At 57.9% G+C, this 20884-nt stretch overlaps 3 protein-coding genes across 5 annotated transcripts; 1 reads left to right on the top strand and 2 right to left on the bottom strand.

Moving 5' to 3' along the window:
• The first annotated feature begins 46 nt into the window (after nt 1–46).
• On the top strand, nt 47–2474 carry EDF1 (endothelial differentiation related factor 1). Its single transcript, XM_026712362.2, has 5 exons — nt 47–1035; nt 1461–1512; nt 1655–1815; nt 1930–2023; nt 2186–2474. Exons 1-5 carry the CDS (start codon nt 958–960, stop codon nt 2245–2247), a joined length of 447 nt encoding a protein of 148 aa, XP_026568147.1. The 5' UTR covers nt 47–957; the 3' UTR covers nt 2248–2474.
• Nucleotides 2475–3441: 967 nt separating this feature from the next.
• Nucleotides 3442–17002, bottom strand: MAMDC4 (MAM domain containing 4). Of its 3 annotated transcripts, none has more exons than XM_087914499.1 (30): nt 16820–17002; nt 16399–16573; nt 14589–14696; nt 14012–14182; nt 13717–13842; nt 12931–13076; nt 12768–12849; nt 12302–12424; nt 11558–11707; nt 10990–11084; nt 10708–10866; nt 9974–10067; nt 9631–9780; nt 9318–9407; nt 9055–9180; nt 8842–8966; nt 8582–8690; nt 8290–8418; nt 7759–7899; nt 7249–7379; nt 6590–6800; nt 6253–6390; nt 5934–6064; nt 5735–5828; nt 5436–5573; nt 4932–5069; nt 4485–4612; nt 4172–4286; nt 3893–4071; nt 3442–3699 (listed from the first exon to the last, which is right to left on the bottom strand). In XM_087914499.1, exons 4-30 carry the CDS (start codon nt 14058–14060, stop codon nt 3652–3654), a joined length of 3345 nt encoding a protein of 1114 aa, XP_087770625.1. In that variant the 5' UTR covers nt 14061–14182; nt 14589–14696; nt 16399–16573; nt 16820–17002; the 3' UTR covers nt 3442–3651. The 3 variants fall into 3 exon arrangements, with proteins under 3 accessions (XP_087770625.1, XP_026568148.2, XP_087770624.1); XM_026712363.2 differs by lacking the exon at nt 16820–17002 and adding an exon at nt 15342–15422 and having other exon boundaries at nt 16399–16477; XM_087914498.1 differs by having other exon boundaries at nt 12768–13076.
• A 41-nt stretch (nt 17003–17043) lies between these two features.
• Nucleotides 17044–18870, bottom strand: PHPT1 (phosphohistidine phosphatase 1). The gene is made up of 3 exons (XM_026712233.2): nt 18674–18870; nt 18363–18487; nt 17044–17299 (listed from the first exon to the last, which is right to left on the bottom strand). The coding sequence occupies exons 1-3, from the start codon at nt 18816–18818 to the stop codon at nt 17207–17209; spliced, it is 363 nt and encodes a 120-aa protein (XP_026568018.1). The 5' UTR covers nt 18819–18870; the 3' UTR covers nt 17044–17206.
• Between the last annotated feature and the right edge of the window lie 2014 nt (nt 18871–20884).

Raw genomic sequence — 20884 nt, 5'->3', positions numbered from 1 at the left:
TGGCTTCCCGGGTGACGTTGTCCGGAGCGCGGGAAGGCTGCTTCTGGGCGCTGCAGTCGGCGGCGCCTCGGAGCCGGGATCGGCTGCGTACGATCGAAGCGCCTCCATGTCGCCTCGGTTCCCAGAGGGGAGCGGCTCTTTTCCGACCGGAGGAAGATTCGTTGTTCGCGACGGTCAAGCCGCAAGTTCATCCGTCTTTGGCCGGGGTTTGGGGTGGGGGGGATGTTGCCTTGATGAGGCATCTGAGAGAAAAGAGCTGAGTTGCTTAGGAACCCCTTGACTCCCCTCATGATACGCCATCCTTGGCCGAGCCCGGGAGGGAAGGGAGGGAGGGCAGACACGGTCCGCCGGGTGGTGGTGACAGGTGGAGCGTCATTCGGAAGAAGCGAAGTTTCCCTGGACAATTGGATTCGCCTCTAAGATTAAGAGATTGACCTGCCGGCCAGGCAGCTTCTGCGCATGCTCCTGAAGAAGAGTGTTGGCCGTCATCGCTTTCGGATTGTTGTATCTTCCTAAGAGGAGGGGCAAACCTTGTTCCAGCCAATCATACGGCACAGCGTCTTGAACGGCTTGAGGGACAACCTATTGCGAAGGGGCTTCTGGGAGAATTCTCAGGTACAGCCTTGCAGAAAACTCCTCTCGACCAATCCTAGGACGGAGAGCCTTGATCGACAAAAGAGCTGATCTATTAAAAGACTTCAAAACACGATGTGGAGGTGTGACAGTTATTGTGACGTATGAGCCCGCCCGTCGGGAGGGAGGAGACTTGTTCCTCAGCCAATCTCCTTGAGGTTTCGTCCTTGAGCGGCACCGGGACGGCCCAATGGAGGTGCCGCGCGCTCCGCCCTCGCGAGGGATAAACGGGATGAGGGAGGGAACGGGGAGAGGGACGGCCTATTGCGGAGGTTGAGCAGCGAAGAGGCGGCGGCAGAAGCAGAAGCAGGAATCCGAGACGCCATGGCGGAGAGCGACTGGGATACGGTGACGGTGCTGCGCAAGAAGGGGCCTAGCGCGGCTCAAGCCAAATCGAAGCAGGTGAAGGGAGGGCAGGAGCGCGCCTGCGCACCCTCTTCAATCCCCGCCCATCTCCCGGTGGGAGGAGTGCCTGCGTAGGGCCCGCGTCAATCTCGGGAGGGCACGCCCACCCAGCCCTTATTTGCATAGGCTCCGTTCGCAGGGGGGCGCTCGGCCTGCCTGGGTGCTTTACCGGCTCGGGGGGGTCAACCGGGAGCGCCCCGGCGGTGTCGCTGCCGGGACGGGATCCGCGCCTCCCCCTATCCCCGTTCCGGGCCGTCGCGCTCGCAGGGCGCCCCCTGCCGGCCAAGAAAGCCCGCCTCCGGGAGGGGGTTCGGTTGCCCGGGATGCCCCGAAGGCGTCCGGCGGAGGAAGCGGGTCCTCTCCCTTGAAGGGGCGGCCCGGCTCTCCTTCCACGGCCCGGTAACGCTCCCGTTGCTCTTCAGGCTGTGCTGGCGGCCCAGCGGAGAGGCGAAGACGTGGAGACCTCCAAAAAGTGTAGGTGTCGCCGGCGGGCGGGCGGGCCCAAGCCGCCCTCGGTATCGCAGCAGCTCCGGCTCCTGCCCGGGAGGGGGGCGGGCGGGTAGACCGGCCCCTTCCTCAACCGGCGCTGCCGGCGGCCCTCCTCCTTCCCCCGCAGGGGCCGCAGGGCAGAACAAGCAGCACTCGATCACCAAGAACACGGCCAAGCTGGACCGGGAGACCGAGGAGCTGCACCACGACCGGGTCCCGCTGGAGGTGGGCAAGGTGATCCAGCAGGGCCGGCAGAACAAGGGGCTGACCCAGAAGGACCTGGCCACGGTAAGGGGCCTTTGGAGAGGCTGAAAGGCCGGGCCTGGGGGGAAGCGAGTCCTTCCCCCCCACACCCCACCGTCCCTTCCGCTCCGTGCAAACTGCCTGGCTCTCCCGCTGCAGAAAATCAACGAGAAGCCCCAGGTCATCGCAGACTACGAGTCCGGGAAGGCCATCCCCAACAACCAGGTGCTGGGCAAGATCGAGCGGGCCATCGGTGAGTCCAGGCCGGGTGGAGCTTTGGATCCCATAAGGCTGCGACCGAGATCTGCCCCCCTCTCTCTCCAGGCTGCTGCTGTCTTGGGGGGGTCATGGGGGGCTGGGGTCCTCACAGACACCTGCCCCCAATCTCTTCCTGCTCCTTTTTGCTCTTTTCCAGGCCTTAAACTCCGAGGGCGGGACATCGGGCGACCCCTCGAAAAGGCCCCCAAGGGGAAGTGATGACAAAGCCTCGAAATCAGTCTGCCCCGACTGATCTCGCCTGGATGGGCGCTGCTGCTCCTCTGGCATGGCCAGGGTTGGCTCCCTCTCTCTGCCAGGCTGACACACCTCCACAATCACAACCCTCTCGGGAATCAGCGAACCTCTCGACCGCCGACATTCCTGCCTTCCTTTTTCAAAGTATCCAAATCCTAATAAAAGCATCTGAATCTGCCAGGGGCAAGAAAGACACATGGTCGTCATCGTCTTTGGGGCCTTTGGGAAGTGGGGGGGTGCAGGGGTGGGATTCTACCAGTTCGCACCTATTCGCTTAGAACTGGTAAATATTCTAAGCAGTTTGGAGAACCAGTTGTTAGAAGAAATTACTGGGCTAATCCTGTAAGGAAGGCAGGAAGGAAACATTCTGGGGTTGCTTACAGATACTCCCTTTCCATTAACCCTTATTACATTCTTGGCAGGACTAGACTTCCTGTCTCTGGAACTTCTCTGGAGTTTTTTCCCCTCCTTTGCTGGTACTTTGCTTGTGTGGAGTGACCACTCAAAGTTACAATGGCACTGAAAAAAGTGACTCATGACCGTTTTTCACACTTACGACTGTTGCAGCATCCCCACAATCATGAGGCCAGGCAAGGAGATGCGTGCCTCGATGTGAGTGATATTGAGCAGCCATACCCAGCCAATAACATGACCACCAAGCCACGCCCACCACCTAAGCCACGCTCAAAGAACCAGTTGTTAAAAAATGTGAATCCTACCCCTGGGGGGAGTGTGGCTGATGGGGGGTGCAAGAAGGAAGGCCAGCTGCCCTGGCTTGGTTTCAGTGGGAAGGCGGGGACCATGATTGTGGAATGCTCTCTGGGCAGCCATGGTGGCTTCAGGGCCTGCTTTCATCCAGGTTCCCAACCAGCTGCGCCTGGGCTGCATTTGGAGATGTTTTCTCCCCACTGACAGTTTTGAGGGAAACAGTCCGGACCTCTTTTCAGTAAAGAGAGCTGCCCTAAGGGCTCACACACACACGTACATTCCTGTCACTTGCCCACCAGCCTCTTTCTTCCAGCAGAGAAGAGTCTCGAGGGGGGCAAGTACCTCATTTGGGGGTGCCGATCGAGGCTTTCGGGGAAGTGGCCCCCCCAAAACAAGGACCATCCGCGCATCGAGTCCTTGGACAGGTTCACACAAGAGATGAAGCCAGTGTTTGTGAGTTTGGGCAGGTTTATTTTCATTCTCTTGCGTTGAAATGCTTTTCGAGCCGCCGTAAATGGGGTCTTCCAACCTGGGTGAATGATAACCTGTCTCTGGTCAAGAAAAGAGACGGATTCAACCGAAGATGCCCCCCCTTTACTGGAGCCGCTCCCGGTGGAACAGAGGCCGATGCAAAGCTGAACGGGGAAAGCCGGGGCTGACCTAAGACGTTGCTGGGTCAGGAGCCATCTGGGGTAGGATGACCCTGTCCTGGAAGCCAAGGGAAGAGACACGGGCTTAGCCAAGAAACTGCGGGGGGGGGAAGCCGTTCGGGCTGCCCGGAGACGGTCTGCTTGGAGGGTGAAAAGGAAGCTCTCGCCCAGCCGCCGGTCCCAGTTAAAAGGCAGCCTGGCTGGGCAGCAGAGGGCCACGCAACGTGGGCCCCCCCAGCTCCAGCACTTACGTCTCGAAAGGCGATGTTGTCAAACCCCTGCCCGTTGGCCTCCTCCTCTTCCACCATCCTTTCCCGACTCCCCCTCCTCTTCCAGAGGCAACAGGCGACCACGATCAGCAGCAGCAAAGCCGTGTTCACCACGCCAGCCACCACGCCGATGGTCAGCACCGAGAGAAGGCTGCCGCTCTCTGCCAAGGCAAAAAAGGAATGGCGGGAGCCTCTTCTGACCAGCTCAGGGGCGGGGGGCGGGGCACAGGGATGGGCCTTGGGTGCCGCGCTGGGCCTGACCTTCCACTTGGCCTGCCTGGGGAGAGGCACAGTCCGGCCCAGGTGCGTAGCGGAGATCGTCCAGCGCAATCACCCCTGAGCTCGCCCAGGCTCCGCTGCTGGCCTCCAGGACGATCTGAAGGGGAGAGAGCTACGCTCAGAAGGACAGGATGGGAGACCGAGGCAGAGAAGAGGCAGCGAAGGCTCTTCATCTGGAAGAGGCAGCGCGAGGGGTGCGGCAAGGACAGGCAGGCTCAAAGCCCGGGTCCCAAGGCCCGGCGTTGCCGGCTGCCTTTCCCTTCAGGGCCAGGGAGGGAGGCTGAATTCAGAACACCTGGAAGTCCACGGGGCTGGTCACCAGGAGCGTTCGGTTCGTCCAAGCCCGACTCTGATGGCCTGTGGCGGTCCAGATTACCCTTTCCCCCTGCGCCCCAGTCAGCCTCACTCTGAGCTCTGCAGGAGCTGGCAATGCAGAGAGGAGGGGAGGGAGGTCAGCACGGACCTCAGAGAGCCAGGCTCCTCCCTGCCCCACCATCAAATTTAACAGATATTCCTAGTTGGAAGGGACCTTATAGGTCATCTAATCCAACCCTCCACCCAAGTGGGAGACCCTACACCATTTCTGACAAATGGCAGTCCAATCTCTTCTCGAAGGTCTCTGTGGCTTCTCTCCTCCAAGCAGAAACCTGCCAGAGAAGCTTTAACAATGCCACTTCTGCAGCAGATTGCCACATCTCTGGATTGGGGGATATGGGGAGGGGAATCTCCTTGCCTGACTTACAGCTGCTTTGGCCGAGGAAGTCCATGTGGTAGTGGAACTGCAGGCAGGAGCCCGTGGTGGGTGCCAGGGGCTCGCTCACCAGGCGCGCGGTGCTCTTTCCCAAGCTCAGCACCGCCAGGTCAACGTAGGCGTAGTGACCTAACGAAGACAAGAAAAAAAACGCTGGAAGGAAATAGGGACCGGGCCTCCTCCTGCAGAGTTGATCCCAAGAGAACGGGTAGGGGAATTTAAGCCACGAAACAGACCAAGTCCAGGATGTCGGTTTCCTTGTGTATCGGGATGATTCAATAAACTCCCCGAATGAAGGAGGACTATCGGAGCCCAAGACGGGAGGCGAGCCTCATCAATTCCCATCCAACTGGAGCCGCCAACTCCTCCTCCTCCTCCTCCTCACAGCCCCAATTTGCTGGTCCAGCGAACGTTTGGGCCAAATCCGGGGGGGGGGAAGCCGCCTCCTGGCAGCCCGAGCTGCTCTCGTGCAATCCCCGGGGACCGAGCGCTTACCTGCATTGGTGCCGAGGGTGTGGTCTTCCTTGGGGGATGGGGAGCGCAAGGTGGTGGCCGCTTCCTTCCAGTCCCAGCTGTACCAGTCTCCGTGAGGCTTGCTCCAGCCACAGGGGCCTGACTCAAAGTCACAAGAGGCTGGGCCCAAAGGACCCCCAACACACGGTTACCCCAACCATTTTTTCCCAAGTAGAAAGGAGGCCACGCTCTCTGGCTCGGTGTGGGTCTCTCCCCTCCACCGTGCCCATGACGGTCCCTCATTCTTTTTCTAAAAGAGGGAAGACTCCAGCTGCCCTCACCTGGTTCAGGGCAGCCGCCTTCCTTCACCAGGACGTCGTCGAGGGCAACGTAAGAGGACGGCTCTCCGCCAGCGCCTGTCGCCGCGAAAGCCACCTGCTCACGGAAGACACAGATGGCGGAAGAGGCTCGTGGCCAGCTCAGACGGATTCCGGGCAAGCCACGCATGCAGCTCGGGTTCAAAACGGCCACCGTGCCCACCTGCCATTTCCCATGGACCTTTGCCACAAAGCTGCCATACCGCCAGGCTTCTCCCTCTGTGGGATCCAGGCTGAGCATTGCTGCCTCTCCCGCTCCCTCTTCCCCCTCCTCCACGTAAGCGGTCAAGGATCCTAGGGAGAGCAACCGAGAGAGGAGGAGAGGCCAGAGCCCCAAGGCTGCCTCTGCCCCCTCCGCTGTGTCTTGGGGCGAGGGCAAATGCCAGAGTCCCTTGTTGGCAGGAAGCGCGCTGAGGTCTTCAGACCTCTTGGCACCGGGAATCGGACTCTGGTAGCCCTCGCGCCCTACCGGGCCTGCTCACCTGGCTCACTGCTGTTTAGGTGGTACCAAAAGGAGACACAGTGGGTGCGCCGCAGAGGAGGGAAGCTGCCCGAGCGCAGGACGGCCGTCCACCCCAAAGGGAGTTTGTCTGCACCAGTATGGAGGATCATATAATGCCCTTGGGAGAGGGGAGAGAACAGTAGATTGTCAAAATAAAACCTCCAAGGATGGTACCTGCTATGAGTAACGCACGACTCCTCTACCTGCCTTCCTGAGCTGCCAGGCTATAATTTGGCCCCACACCTGCAGGGGCCCAAAAGCGTTTCTCAGGCCTCCCCAGGGACACCCCAGGGACACAACAGGCTGCTGCCTCTTACCTCTTGGCTCGCCCAGGGTGTGATCCACTGGAGGGCCCACGCCCCCGGCACCGTTCTGCCGCTGCCACGCCGGCTGCTCGGGGGCCGAGAAGCCGCATTTGCCAGCCTCGAAGGAACAATGCCTCTGGGCCGGGCAGGCCCCGGGCGTCACTGTCAGGTCATCCAAAGCTATGATCCCCAGGAAGCCGTCCCGAAGCGCCTCGAAGATCACCTGCAGGACAGGTTGCCAAAGCCACTTCAGAGAGCGAGAAGTATTGACTCCCTTGTGCAGACCCAAGTTTCTAGCCCGCAGGGGGCCAGAAAAGTAAAAAACGAGGCCCAGAGGAATCTGGAAAGAGGAGGAAGAGAAATCGATCTAATCCAGGGAAGCAACCTATCCTGGCTGGCCTAACCAGTCCAAATTCCACTCTGCTTCCTTCTTCCTCGGTACGGAAAGGGGGCTGTTTATTTTGAAGCTGCAAGGAAGACACAGAAGATACCCTGGACGCTCCCCAGCACCAATCCAAAGCCGGAGCTGCCCTATCCTGCCCCGGCCCCATCCTAAAGGGATACGGCGGTGTGAGCACCTCCAAGGTGCAGCTTTCGAGATGTTCCTGAGATCGGCCCCCTCTTGCTCTGCGTTTCCTTCAATGCAAAAGGAAGGTGCGGCGTCTCTTTACCTGGTAATTCTGACCAGGCTTGGGGGAAATGGAGGAGGAGCCTCGATGCCAAACGGCCCCCTGGCTCCCTCGCCTGGTCCAGAGCACCTGCTCCGGTTCTCCAGCCTCCTTCAATTTCAGGGCCAGGGTCCCTGCAAAGCCAAAATCCACCTTGTGTTGTGCGTGTAAATGTCCAGAAGAGGGCCAACCCAACACAGCTGTTCTGCCAGGCTGGAGAGTACATGCGGGATGCTGCCTGGAGGGTCAGAGATCCCTCCCCCCCTGGGGGACGGAAGATGGCGGGAGGATTTAAGACAAAACTGCAACGCCGCTCAGAAAGGCGGCCAGGTCAAGAGCCCTCGGTCAGCTATGAGCCTTCGGCACAAGACGGAGCCTCGGAGGCCGCTAAGATGGGAGAGGAGGGGCCGCTATGGCCACCCACCCTTCTCTCATGTGGGGCTAGAACAGCCTGACTGCCCCCTCCCCCCAGGGGTGTGGGGGAGGCTCCTGCAGGGGAGTCGGAAGGCTTACCAATCTGGGGGCCCTCCAGGCGATACCAGAAGGAAAGGCAAACGGTCGGGACAGCCGCGGTAACAGCCTGGGGAGCAGAAAGGAGGCGCGTGCGCCAGCCTGGATTCCAGGCTCCACCAGGCTCTGCGAGCAGGAAAGAGCCTGTGGAAGCAGAGAGGGGAACTGCAAAATGCTGGCCGGGGGCTCCGTGGTTGCCCTCTGGAGCCGTGGCGGCCTCCCCGTTCGCTCCTGTTCCGTTTCTGACCTTTTCACGTTCACCGTTTATGTCATCCCATGACTTTGTTGAAGAGAGAGGCTGCGTGGGGAGTCTATTTGCCTCACACATTTCTTCCTAAAAGGGTTTCTGGTTTCTGGAGCCAGAACCTCATTTAGGGTCAGAGACAACCCAAACGTCCTTCCCCTGTTCCCGGCACGAGCGGAGTCCGGCGAGGCTTTCTGGATGGACCTCTGAGCCCCCCCGCCCACCCACCACCCCAGGGGCTTCAAAGTCAGCTGCCCAGAAGCCCCCCACCCGCCTGCCAGCCAGACTACCTGTGCCGGTGGTGTGGTCCACGGCTCCTTTCCGGCTTTGGCTTTGCCTCCATTCAAAGCCCTCGTTCTGCTCCAGGTACCAGCTGCACCAGTCGGTCTCAAAATTGCAGGACAGCCCTGCCTGGGGGGCTGGGGGGAGAAGCCACAGCAGCAGCAAGGGGATTGTTTGGGGGACCTTTGCCAGGTCAGCCACAGACAACCGAGGAGGCAAAGGGTGCGCGCCAGCCCCTCCCTCCCTGCCGTTTTCCTCCAAGCCTGCAGCGCAAGGCTCCTTCTCGGTGAACCAAAGTACCTGAAGCTGAGCCTCCTTCGGGGCTGCAGTTCACAAAGGAGACGTTGGTGATGGCAAGAGGCAGGGCCCCCCGGAGGTCATCGAGATCTGCCCTGGCCAGCAGCTCAAGCTGAGGAAGAGCAAGAAACAGGGCAAGGGCTTCGCCCGGAGCTCTCGGCTGCTTCTTCCTTCTCCGCGCTGCTGCACCCCAAGCGGCAGCCTCCCCTCGGCCTCTAGGCCAGGCCTCACCCTGAAGGGACGGGAGGCAGCCCCCCCCTCACCTGGAAGGGCCTTTTCCTTGCGCCCAGAGGCACCGTGGCCTTTCTCCAGGTCTCACTGCTCTGGGCAAACCAAGCCCACCTGCGGGTGCCCAGGCTCCCGTCGGCAACGGCGAGGGCGAGGAAGCCTGCAGGACGGAGCAGAGAAGCAGGCTGTGGTTTTTCAGTGCCAGGCAGCACCCAGCTGGGCCAAAGGGACAAAGGCAGCGCCCGTACCTTCCGGGCCGGTGGCAACGTCCATCTGCAGCACACAGCCTACGCCCGAAGGGCCCAACACGGGAGTAGCAGCCCTCACCATGGAGAACATCTGCCCTGGGGCCTTCTGCAGACTGAAAACTGGCCCTGAGGAGGAACGGAACAGGGGGGGCGTCCCAGGTCGACCAAAAGACAGCTACAACCACCCCCTCCTCTTCTTCCTCCTGGCATGGCCCCAGCCCCCCTTCTCACCTGGCAGGGCCATGTCCCAGCCACCCTCTTACCCAGAGGACTGAGCCGGCTGGTGGTCCATCGCAGGCGGCCCACGCTCACGTCCATCCATCCCCCGGAGTCCTGGGAAAAATCGGTCCCTCCTGGAGGGAGAGGCATGGAGATCTGCATCTCAAGGGGGCAGACAGGCCACGCGGCTCGGAGCAACATTGAGGAGCTGGTGGGGTGGGGAGGAGGGTCGGGGACCCCCATTTTCTGCCCCGTTCCTGGGCTTGATGCTTCGAAGAACCCCTGCACGGCAAGCCGGGGCTTTGGCCAAAACCCAGCCAGGCAGAAAGTGAATCCCGTTCCCCCGCGGCTCCTTACCACACCGCTGCTCATCAGAGGCGTCGTCACACTCGGCCTTGAAGTTGCAGAGCAGCTCGCGGTCGAGGCATCGCTTGCCCTGGTCACAAGCAAACTGCCCCGAGGGGCAAGGGCCGAGGGGCTCCAGCATGGGAGGAATCGGGACCTGGGCTGAAAAGGACCGAATGCCGAGGCCTCAGCGGGGCCACAGGGCTTCCGAGGGTGGCTCAGGCAAAGTAGGAGGACTTGGCTACTCCTGGGCCTTCCAACAAGAGGGGTGTGTGCGGGAGCTAGCTGCCCTAGAAGCAGAGGAGAGGGCTCCCACCGCCGTGGCTCGGCCGCCCGCCCTGCTGCTCCTACTCACAGTCCTCCACCGTCCTGCAGTCAGGAGACAGACGAAGGTCGTCTAGAGCGATGCTCCCTTCCTGCCCGCCTCCAATCCTGCCCTCGATCACAATCTGGCAGAAAAATCCAGCTGATCAGCGCAGGACGATACCAGTAGCTCTTAAGACTTGTACAACGCTTCGCAGTGCTTTCCAGCCCTCTCTAAGCGCTTTACGGAGTCAGCCTCTTGCGTCCCCCGCCAACAACAATCGGGGTCCTCGTTTGACCCACTTCGGAAGGACGGAAGGCGGAGTCAACCCGGAGCCCGTCAGGATCGAACTCCTGGCAGTTGGCAGAGTCAGTCTCACCGCTGTGCCACCACGGCAGATAGATAGGTAGGTAGATAGCAAACCCTCTTAGATTTATACACCGCTTCACAGTGCTTCCCAGCCCTCTCTAAGCGGTTTACAGAGCCAGCCTCTTTCCTCCAACAACCGGGGTCCTCATTTGACCCACCTCAGAAGGATGGGAGGCTGAGTCAACCTTGAGCGTGGTGGGATTTGAACAGCCAAATTGCAGGCAGCCGGCAGGCAGCAGAAGCAGCCTGCAGTACTGCACTCTCACCACTGAGCCACTGAGGTTCATGCCATACAGGGCCAGGGACAGAGACCCCTAGCCCGGGGCCACCGGCAGCCTCCTGCTGCCCAGGTCAGCCTGCTCCACCTGGGAGGTTCGGGCACCTGTCCCCAGGGCCCCCGGGGCTTCGTCCACTACCTTGAATTTCTTTGTGCCCACGAAATCCACTTTCTCCCGGAACCAGAAGTTGCCCAGGTCTCCTGTGCGGCTCCAGACGAGCTGCAAATCTTGTGCCGTTTGGCTGTAGATGTTCAGGCTGTTGCTGTTGGAGCCGTGCAGGTAGAGGTAGAGAACCAGCTGGAAAGACAACCAGCCAAAGCCACTGACCACAAGCAGGAGGGAAGCCTCCAAGACCCTCCGTTAAGAGCAATGAGGCCAGCCGGTCCAGCCGTGGCCTGAGGGGACTCTCAGGCCACTCACATAGCAGGAATGGTTGGCGTCCAACGTTGGGCTGCTCAGCCAGGCTCTTCTCTCGTGCAGGTCCAGCTTCTGGGTCTCGACATACGCGAAGACGCCTGCGGTGGAGGGAGCGAGCAAGGCAGGGGCGTCAGCTGGACATCTCCTCTTGCAGGCCGTGCCTGACTCCAAGCCTTGGGAACCTTAACTCTGCCCGGAGGAGGCTGCGGATTTTCACCTCCAGGAGGGCAGCCAAATCCAGGGTGGAATATTCTCCCTGGACCGGGACACGGAGCCAAAAGGGCTCCAAGCACAGGAGCCAGCAAGAGAGGGCCAGGGCCTTTCGAGATCCCCCTCCCACGGACCGCCAGAGCCACGGCAGCTGCTGGCAGGCAGGCTGCTCTCAGGGCAGCCCAGAGGCAGAAAGCAGCCAGGAAAAGGGAGCGGAGATTGTTTCTCCTGGAATAAACTGGGTTTTAAGAACAGCAGCAGAGACCCTCAAAGGTCCAGAGGTGCCTCCTGCGGACGAAGCCATTCTGAACCGAGGCTGCCTTCTCAGGCCAAACCTGAGTTGCTGCCTGCCTAACCTCACCTTCCCGGCTGTTGGTGCTGTGATCCCGTGAGGGCCCGACGGAAGAGGAGGCCTGGTGGAGGCTTGAGTTCCTTAGCCAGGCAAGAGTTGTGCTGGGGACCATCGTCCACTGGCACCAGTCTTCCTCAAAGGAACACGCTCTGAAGGCGGCTGTGGGGGCGAGGGAGAGAGAGAGACACACACACACACTGGCCCAGGAGCTTCTCAGACCATGGACCACGCTAACTACAGGACAGCCTGAGGAAAAATCCCCTGTCTCAGCTTGGCGTAGATCAAGGTCAAGGGGCTAAGAGAAGAAGGAAGGTCTCTTTTTTTTCTCTCTCTCTTTCTCTTTCTCTCTCTCTCTCTCTCTCTCTCACACACACACACACACACCGAGCTCTCTGGAACCCAAGGCTCTTCCAGAGCAGGGGCACCCCAGGTGGCCTCTCCCCCGACAGGCCTGCGAGCTACTCGGTTTAGAAACGGCAGGGAAGGCACGATGTGGATGATCAGAGTGGACGACAAAGGAAAGAGGCCTGCAGGTTGCCCCGAAGAGGAAGCCACAAACCCCTGATGGCCCATCGCAGACAATCTACAAGATCACCTCCGGCGGGATCCCCAGGCGAGAACAGCGAGGGGAGCAGTGAGAGGACCGTGGGGTTCGGTTCCCTCCGGTTCCCTTAGCGCTGGAGGGCGAAGCTCCTTCCCGGCGTCCCGGGGAACCAGAACTTGCCCCCACCCTCCACCCCTCCCCTGGCTCACCACATTCAGCCTGGGCTTCATCCTCAGCAGCCCGGCAATCTGCGGTGCCGTCACACACCCGGTCTGTGGCAACGCAGCCGCCCTGTTGGCAGTGGAATGCCTCTGAGCCGCACGTCTGGGGAGCTAGGAGGAGGGACGGGGAAAGGAGCTGCGTGAGCCAGGCAGAGAGCGCAAAGGAAGCGGCCGAGCCCCACTGCGGGGGCTTCCAGCAAGGGGGTCCCTTCCCTTTAGCCTGTGTTCACCCTGCGAGCTCCCTCTTGGGGACCACCTGCAGCCGTCCATGGCCTGCGTGTCTCTCCTACCGCTGGATGGGCTGCAACACAAGCCCCATCATCCCCAGCCTGCGTGGCCAAAGGAGTGGCTTGCAGGTCAGAAAGGCAGCATCCTTCGGGGCCTTTACAGAAAATGCAGGTTGCAGAGAAAATAAATACAGGGAAAAACAACACCCCACCCCGCCCCGCTTTACGTGGGAAGCCACAGTTCCTGAATTCCACATCGTCCAGCGCCAGCTGTGCTAGGGAGAAGTCCTGGGTGGAGACGAAGGTGACCTGGCAGGAGGAAAAGGTTACAGGTGAGGCTGGGGAGATCCCACCGGGTGTGAGGCAGGGCTGGGCTTGGGTGCCAGGTACCTGGAAGCTGCCTGGGATGTGGCCGGTGTAGGCCACCAGCTCTTGCCAGGAGGAGGTGCTGCCTGGAGGGCTTTGCCACAGGGAGGCGGTGCGACTTCCCTGGCTCAGCTCCAAGGTGAGCCGAGGCTGCTGAGTCTCGTTAAGGCCTGTGTTTGAAAGAGCATCAGATGGCAGAGCTCCTCCAACCAGCAGGAGGACGAGGAGGAGAAGGAAGAGAAGGAGGAAGAGGAGAAGAGGAGGACAAAGAGGAGGAGAAGGAGAAGAGGAGGAAGAGGAAGAGAAGAAGAGAAGGACAAAGAGAAGGAGGAGAAGAGAACGAAGAGGAGGAGGAAGAGGAGAAGGGTGAAGAGAAGAGGAGGAAGAAGAGAAGGACGAAGAGAAGGAGAAGAGAAGAAAGAGGAAGAGGAGAGAAGGAGGAGAAGAGGAAGAGAAGCAGGAAGAGGAGAAGGACAAAGAGGAGAAGGAGGAGGAGGAGAGGAGGAAGAGGAAGAAGAGAAGGATGAAGAGGAGGAGGAAGAGGAGGAGGAGAAGAGAAGGACAAAGAGGAGGAGAAGAGGAGGAAGAGGAGAAGGACGAAGAGGAGGAGGAGAAGAGAACAAAGAGGAGGAGGAGGAGGAGAGGAGGAAGAAGAAGGATGAAGAGAAGGAGAAGAGGAAGAGGAGAAGGAGAAGAGGAAGAGAAGGAGGAAGAGGAGGAGGATGCGGCTTCATCTCAATCTAGGGGCCTACGGGGTACAGGAGAGAATCACGCAAGGCCCACCCCACTGCCGCTTCTCCCTCAGCCTACCTGGCCCCCACAGGAGATACCAAGCGTGGATCTCACAGGCGGCAGCTGCTCCTCGCAACACGGGTGACCGCAGCCGGGCCGTGGCCCAGGGCTTTGCGCCCTGCTTTGTAGCTGCCATGTACCAGCCTGCAACGGAGGGCGAGAGAGCCATTCAGAGGAAGTGGGAAGAGCGGCACTCAACACAGCCCCCCCAAATCAGGCCTCCTCTTGGGGTGAGAAATGGGAGGCGCCTCCCTGGGAGAGCCTCACCAAGGATTTCCCCTCCTGTGCCGCCACCACACACACACACCCCTACCGACATCTGTGCCCAGCGTGTGGTCGAAAGGAGGCTCCAGCCCCCACATAGCAATGCTGGCCTGGGCTGGCTCCCACCGGTAGGCTGTGTCGCTGACGTCCTCCCAGCCACACGTGGTGCCTTCGAAGCTGCAGGTGAAGGGGCCCCCCAGAGCCGACGCCTGCTGATAGCCTGGAGGGGGGAGCGGAAGAGCCAGCAGTCCACCCCATCTCAAAGGGGCGTCTCCCACCCACCGCGGGCTAGCCTGGAAGGGCCCTGGGACTGCAAAGGGGGCTGCTGGGGGGTGGGTGGGTAGGGGGAGAGGACTCGGGGTCTGAACAGTGACTTCGGGGTCCAGCAATTCAAGGGCAGGATTTCCTAGGCAGGAATTTGCCTGGATCTGATCCTCTTCACGGGCCTTTTGGCCTCGGGATCCACTCCAAGGCAGTTGGGTATCTACTAGGAGGGGCGGAGAAGAATTGTGGGGGAACCTTTCTGCTTTTGACAGGCAAGTGTCGTTACTTCCATCTTTTTGGTTTTTTGCTGCCATTTTGCCTGAAATTCATCCCGGAGGAACCAGAAAGGAGGTCGAACTCACCACACTGGTTTTCGTCCGAACAATCCCAGCAGTCACACACAAAATCACACACCCTTGGAGTCCCGCATCGGTTGACAAAGACAGCCTGGACACCAAACGGAGGCCCGGCTAGACGACCAAGAAAAGAAACCCCCAATGGGTGGGCTCCCAGAGGCCATTGACTGGCCCAACCGCTCCTCCTCTGGCCGTTCTCCATGGCTCAACCCAGCCAGAGAGCCGCCGCCAAGGAAGCTCAGCCAAGAGGGAGCCCAACCCTTCTCCGAGAGCGGGACACGAACCGGGCTGGCCAAGGCAATACATTGATACGTGCGGTGGCAAAAGGACGGGGGGGCCAACGATCCCATTGAGGGAATTTGCACCGCTCGGACCCAAATACAGAAAATAGAGAGCTGAATATTAAGTGTAAATCAGGTCTCGGGATTGGAGTCCCTCCTGGAACCTATAAAGGTGTCGACGGACAGAGTTTTATAGAGGAAAACGGAGAAGCCGAGAGAAGGTTCACGATCTGCACGTAACCACTTTTCTTGCACCTTAAACAAACACCAGCACAGCCCAAAGGGCGCATTCCAAAAACGCAGGGAAGCCTTTGAACTTCCCAGCAGACACAAAATGGCCCCGGGAGGAGCAGGTGTTCAGCCTGGCTGGCTCCTTCGGTTCCCCGAATCAAAGCTCAGCTGTTTCCCTCTCTGGATTCAGGATTTTTCCATTCAGCCCTAAGCAAAGGGGGCGGCTTCCTCCTCGTGAAAAACTCACCCATCAGCACCTGCAGGAGCAGGAAGGACCGCAGCCCCCGGGATCCCGGCATCCTGGGCCTGCCCAGCAGCCGGATCAAGCCTGCTCGGTTGGGGAAGAACGAGGAGGAAAGGCTGCTCCAGCCACGATGTGCCTGGACTTCAACCTCCCCGATCACCTTGCCCTGCGAGATATGCGGCGGGGGCCGAGCAGGAGGGAAGGAAGCACAGCCCCAGGCGCAGGGTGGGGACTGGCCACAGGGAGGGGGACACCAGCAGGATGCTCCCAACCCATCTTCAGCCCGGAGAGGGTCCCACACGTCCTCGGAGCAATTAAAAAAAGCAGAGAAGGGCAGCTGCGTGCCAATCTAGCAAGCAAATCTAGGCCCTTGTGCCCGTCTGCCGCGCCCCGCAAGTCTCAGCTTCCTTTCCTTCTTAGGGTCCAAGGCTTTCTTTCGACCGCCGACTGCTTCTACCAGCCTCTTGTTTTAATAAGGCAGAGGAGGTGGCATCCAACATTGGGCCCTTCCTGAACTAACTTCAGCTCTGGCTTGGTTGCTGCCCACCCCAGGAATGAGAGGAAACGCTTATCACTGGTGAATTCCTGGCTGGAATTCACTGGGCAACCCTGCAGGGCGTGTCATCCGTGAGACCCCTTGCTCTTCCTCGGCCCACAGTGCTCCCCCAGCCTCTTGCTGACCCTCGGCATTTCTAAACTCTCTTGCAAGGCTGCCTGGCAGGTGGTTTGTTTGTTTTTATTGTATGCCATAGAGAGAGAGAGAGAGAGAGAGAGAGAGAGAGAGAGAGAGAGAGCGCTGCTATGGACACCAAAGCAGCTGTTCGGATGGGAAAAGAACAAAGGGTTCTAGTCACCTTGCCATCCAGTAGGAATGTGAATATCTGTCTCCGGTTCAGATGGGTCACAAGTTGTGCACTCTTTTATTTAAACACACACACACACACACACACACACACACCCCTCCGAGAGTCAGACTGCAAGAGATTGTAAAAACGTCCTCGTTTCCAAGAAAGTGAGGTTTCGCAAGAACTTGTTGCTCTCACAGGCCAAGAAATCCAACCTCATTTCCACGAAGGTGCCCTTGGACTTCGTGCAATCAAGTCATAATCTCCAGGAAAGGTCTCGGCAGACGCGCACGCTGTCTAGAAAACTGGTCCGCAGGTCATTAGCGGGACAAGCCCGAGCATTGCTTTACCACCGACCCGAACCGTCCAAGAAATATCAAGGTTTCCATGCTGGACCGGAGCAGAGAGAGAAAGAGGAAAAAGGCCACCTCAGTATGCGGTTTGGATCGGGCCCAGAACAGGGCCGCTTTATTCTCCTTTCTAAGCAGCTTCCTACAGCTTTCCACGTTACACGAAAACGTTACAACTACTGAGATTTCCAGGAAAAAAAGACACTGACTGGCTACAGTTATCAAGAAAACAAAGCAACTTCAAAGTGCAAGCAGCCATGGGAACATTGCTGCTTTGTATACGCACGAAACGGAGCCCTTGTGGCAAGCAGATGAGGACAATCTTTGCGCGTTTGCATTCTAAACGGTGCAGATGTCCATGCTTATTATTTCAGCGGCTTCCTCTGTGGTTTTTCCAGTCCATACGCAAACATAAAAAACTATCTTCCTCCCTTCACCGTCGTTTCTCTAGACATCACAGGAAGCGAATGGATCCAGGAAGAGGCGTGAGGGAACATGACACCTTAAGCATCGAGCGCAATCATTTATTTTCCTTCTACCAATGCACAGACACGCCGGGTTTGGTCACAGGGCAGCCCAGCGCACAGCTCCGGAGGCCGGCAGGATTTCCACACCTGGCTTCCACGTCAGTGCCCGCTTGCTGCTGTGCGGTCGCAAAGGTGAGGTCAGAAGGTCAGTATCCTTCATCGGCCCAGGTGACTTCATAATCGGGGTACCTGGCCTTCAGCTTCTCTGTGGCAACGGCATGTTTTGCTCGGCCAAAACCCTGCAAAAAGCAAAGCCACGTTACTACTCACACACATGAAGCCTGAGGCACAGTTGAAATAGCCCAGCTCTGCCCTACCAGGACGAGTCTGAATCCTTTTACACCCTCCTCCATAGTAAGGCGGCTTCCCCCATGCCAGGCAGGTCAATGGAGGAAACTTAGGTGGCCACCGGACCTTCCCTATCCAGGCTGTGTCCCCCTCCCCTTCATTACCCCCACCCCCAAGGGATCCTTCCTGGAAGAAAAATAATTCTGCATCAATTGCCTTTATAATCTTCAGGTGGGCGTTAAGTCCCTGCTGCTAATGGGCAAAGACGGCTGTTGTCTTTATTTTTTTTTAATAAACAATTTTATTTCGGTTTTCGCAAAACACAGAAAAATAAAACATCTTTTTTTTAGTGAACAGCTTGGTTCCAGGTTTTCAAATCTCCACGCAGATATAATCGCAGTTACCTATTCATCTTTCATCTTCAGTTTCATATCTTATCACTAGATATTCTGTATTCATTTTTCCTCTCAAATACCTCCCTCGGGCTTATTTTATAACTCATTCATTTCTAAATCTATTGCATCTTCTTTTCAAGGTTTTCCTATTTTCAAAACACTTTTATCTGTCCTGTGTACAGTTTCAATCTGTACCCACCTTTCAAATGTTACAAAACAAGGTTTCCCCAAGAGTTGCCAATTCCAGCCTGTCACCTTCATATCTTATATAGTGGATTCCCTTTCACGTCCCATTAAATATTCTAAATTATCCCATTAAACAATTATAATATATTCCATCACCTAATAGTTATAATATATTCCATCGCCTATTAGTTATAATATATTCCATCACCTAATAGTTATAATATATTCCATCGCCTAATAGTTATAATATATTCCATCACCTAATAGTTGTAATATATTCCATCACCTAATAGTTATAAAAAAAGGGATTTATGCTATAATATAAATCCCTTCTTTTAGTCATATTCCGCAGGAGACTTGCTGGATGGCCTCGGGGTGCCCCCCTCCCAAACTCTGGGCCGCCCTGACAGGCCGGGAGAGGATGGCTCCTTACCACGGAGTAGCCGTAGACGTGGATCTTCTTGGCGGCGCTCCGGTGGGAGATGCGGCCGCCGCCCAGGCACCGGCATCGGAAGCCCCGCTTCTCCAGCTCCTGGGCCGCTTGCTCGAAGAGGTCGGCTGCGGAGAGGGGGGGAAGCAAGCGGAGGAGGGCGGTTGCCAGGCAACGGAGGGCGGTTGCCAGGCAACGGAGCCCCGCCCCAGAGCCCGCCCTCCCCGAGGCCTCTCCCAATCGCAGCCGCTGTCGCCTCCCCCTCCCCACACTTCCCCCGGCAGCGAGAGGCCCCGCCCGCCAGCCTCACCTACCGTGGTATTCGGCCCAAGCGTGGCCGCGGACGATGTCCTTGCCCGGCCCCGGCCCCGCGGGCTCCACGTGGATCAAGACGTACTTGAAGACGCCGTCCGGGTCGATCAGCGCGTCGGGGACGCCGCCTAGATCTCCGTCCGCCATCTCCGCGATTCACGACACCCACCCACCCCCGCCCAGCTTGAAAAGCTCCTGCGCGCGCATTTGCCGATGCACCAATCAAGGCACGGCAGTCGTGGCTGTTCACCCAATGAGGCGCCACGACGAGCCTGAGGCGGCGGCCAATCTTAAGTGCCGCGGGAGGGAAAAGGGCGGGATAAAGGCCGGACCTTTGAGCATGCGCACCAGGCGCCCCTCGCCGGTAGCGGTGTCCAGAGCAACTGTGCCTCTGAACATATGCAGATTTCTCCGCTGCCGGAGGCGCAAGGAATGCCTTTCGCGGCTGCCTCCCTTTTGCCGCCTTTGCTGCGAGGTGGCGCTCCGGCTCGGCAATTTATTTGGGGAGGCTGCTCCCCCCCCCAACCCCACCCCCAAGTGTACAGGACTGTGGCTGGACACTGTTGTATGAGTCGATGGGAGTTGTAGTCCTTCTCCCAAGAACGCCCCCCGAAGGAAACAGTGCAGAATTGTGGGTCCAGAAGGGATCCGAAGGTCATCTATCCCACGGATCCCCAACCTTGGCAACTTTAAGCCTGGCGGACTTCAACTCCCAGAATTCCCTTACAACCAGCATACAAACCAGCAAAGCGACTGGGGAATTCTGGGAGTTGAAGTCTGCCAGGCTTAAAGTTGCCAAGGTTGGAGACCCCTAAATTCTATCCAACCCCGCAGAACTCTTTGGAGCCGCCACAGAACAAGCCAAGGCTTTTCCCTGCCTCCCCCCCCACCAAAAAAAGTGCAAACATAGCCCATTCAAGTTATAGTTCATGTTTATTCAAACGAAATAGTTTTGTCTCACTTTTATATCTATATATCTATATATATGTATCTATATATTTATATGAGCGAGTCTCTGTGTGTGTATAAAAAACCCAAATGAATATGTGTGTGCGTGTGTGTGTGTGTGTACGTATGTATGTATATGTATGTATGTATGTATTTTTTGAGGTTTTTGCGGGTATTTGTGTGTGGATCTTTGGTTATTCGGGTTTTCTCCCGCGTAAAATTGGAAGTATCTACGTGACGTTTCGATGAAGTCTCATTCATCATCTTCAGGCTTGTGTCTTTGGCTTTGTGCTTCTCGGAGCCGAAGACACAAGCCTGAAGATGATGAATGAGACTTCATCGAAACGTCGCCTAGATACTTCCAATTTTACACGGGAGAAAACCCGAATAACCAAAGATCCATATATACATACATACATACATACATAATTTTTTTCATATATTCATTTGGGTTTTTTTTTTTATTATCCAAACTGCAACGTGGAAAGCCAGCAAGACCTTGGAACAATGGGCAACCTCAGAAAATGCCGGCTAAGAGAAAACATTTCTAACATTTTCGACCATTATCGCTTTTCCCAGCGAATGTGCTTTGCTTCCCCCCCACCTCACAGGCAGAATCCAAGCAAAGGGAGCAGCCAACTTCTCTTTGGGGCAAAACCAGCGCTGGGACGGAAGAAGCTCACCAGGGAATCCCTGAGAAGGGACTTGGGGGTGTGTATGTGGAAAGGGGGCCTCTGGTCCTGCAGGTTGCCCGCCAGAGAGGAAGAGTGGGGAGTGAGGAAGCTGCCTGCAGACTAAGAGCCCGTTGCCCCCTTGGCAGAGGGGTTTTTCTTTAGAGGGGAGCAGGCTTACTCAAACACAGGCCTTGTAGTGCAATGAATGACCCCTTTGCCACAGTGGGGCAATACCAGAGGTGCAAAGGGATATCCCAGGCCAGCTTCCTCCTTCCGCCCCTTAGCCATTCAACATTTGGGATCCTGAGGCTACTCACTGCGGTGACATAGAGACAACCATCCCACAATTCATGCAGCCCTTCTTTTTTTCCCTTGTTCCAACCGTATCATCCATGCTTGGCCCTGGTACCATGTCCTCCTCTCCCTCTTTCGCTGGCTCCCATACCCCTAAGAGATTCAGGAAGGCGCAGCTGCCCTTGGGCAGGTTCCCCAGCCTTCTTCCTCCTTAGGCCTGGATAAACAGGGGAACGGGGCAGCCGAAAGGCCGTTCTCTCCCGGAAAAGGAGGAGAGCAGCCCGGCTGGTAGAAGCG

The sequence above is a fragment of the Pseudonaja textilis genome, chromosome 17 (assembly GCF_049901715.1).
Source record: "Pseudonaja textilis isolate UNSWEBS1 chromosome 17, rPseTex1.2, whole genome shotgun sequence".
Classification (NCBI taxonomy): Eukaryota; Metazoa; Chordata; class Lepidosauria; order Squamata; family Elapidae; genus Pseudonaja; species Pseudonaja textilis.
Note: the sequence above shows the minus strand (reverse complement) of the source record. Positions and strands in the feature narration are given on the sequence as shown.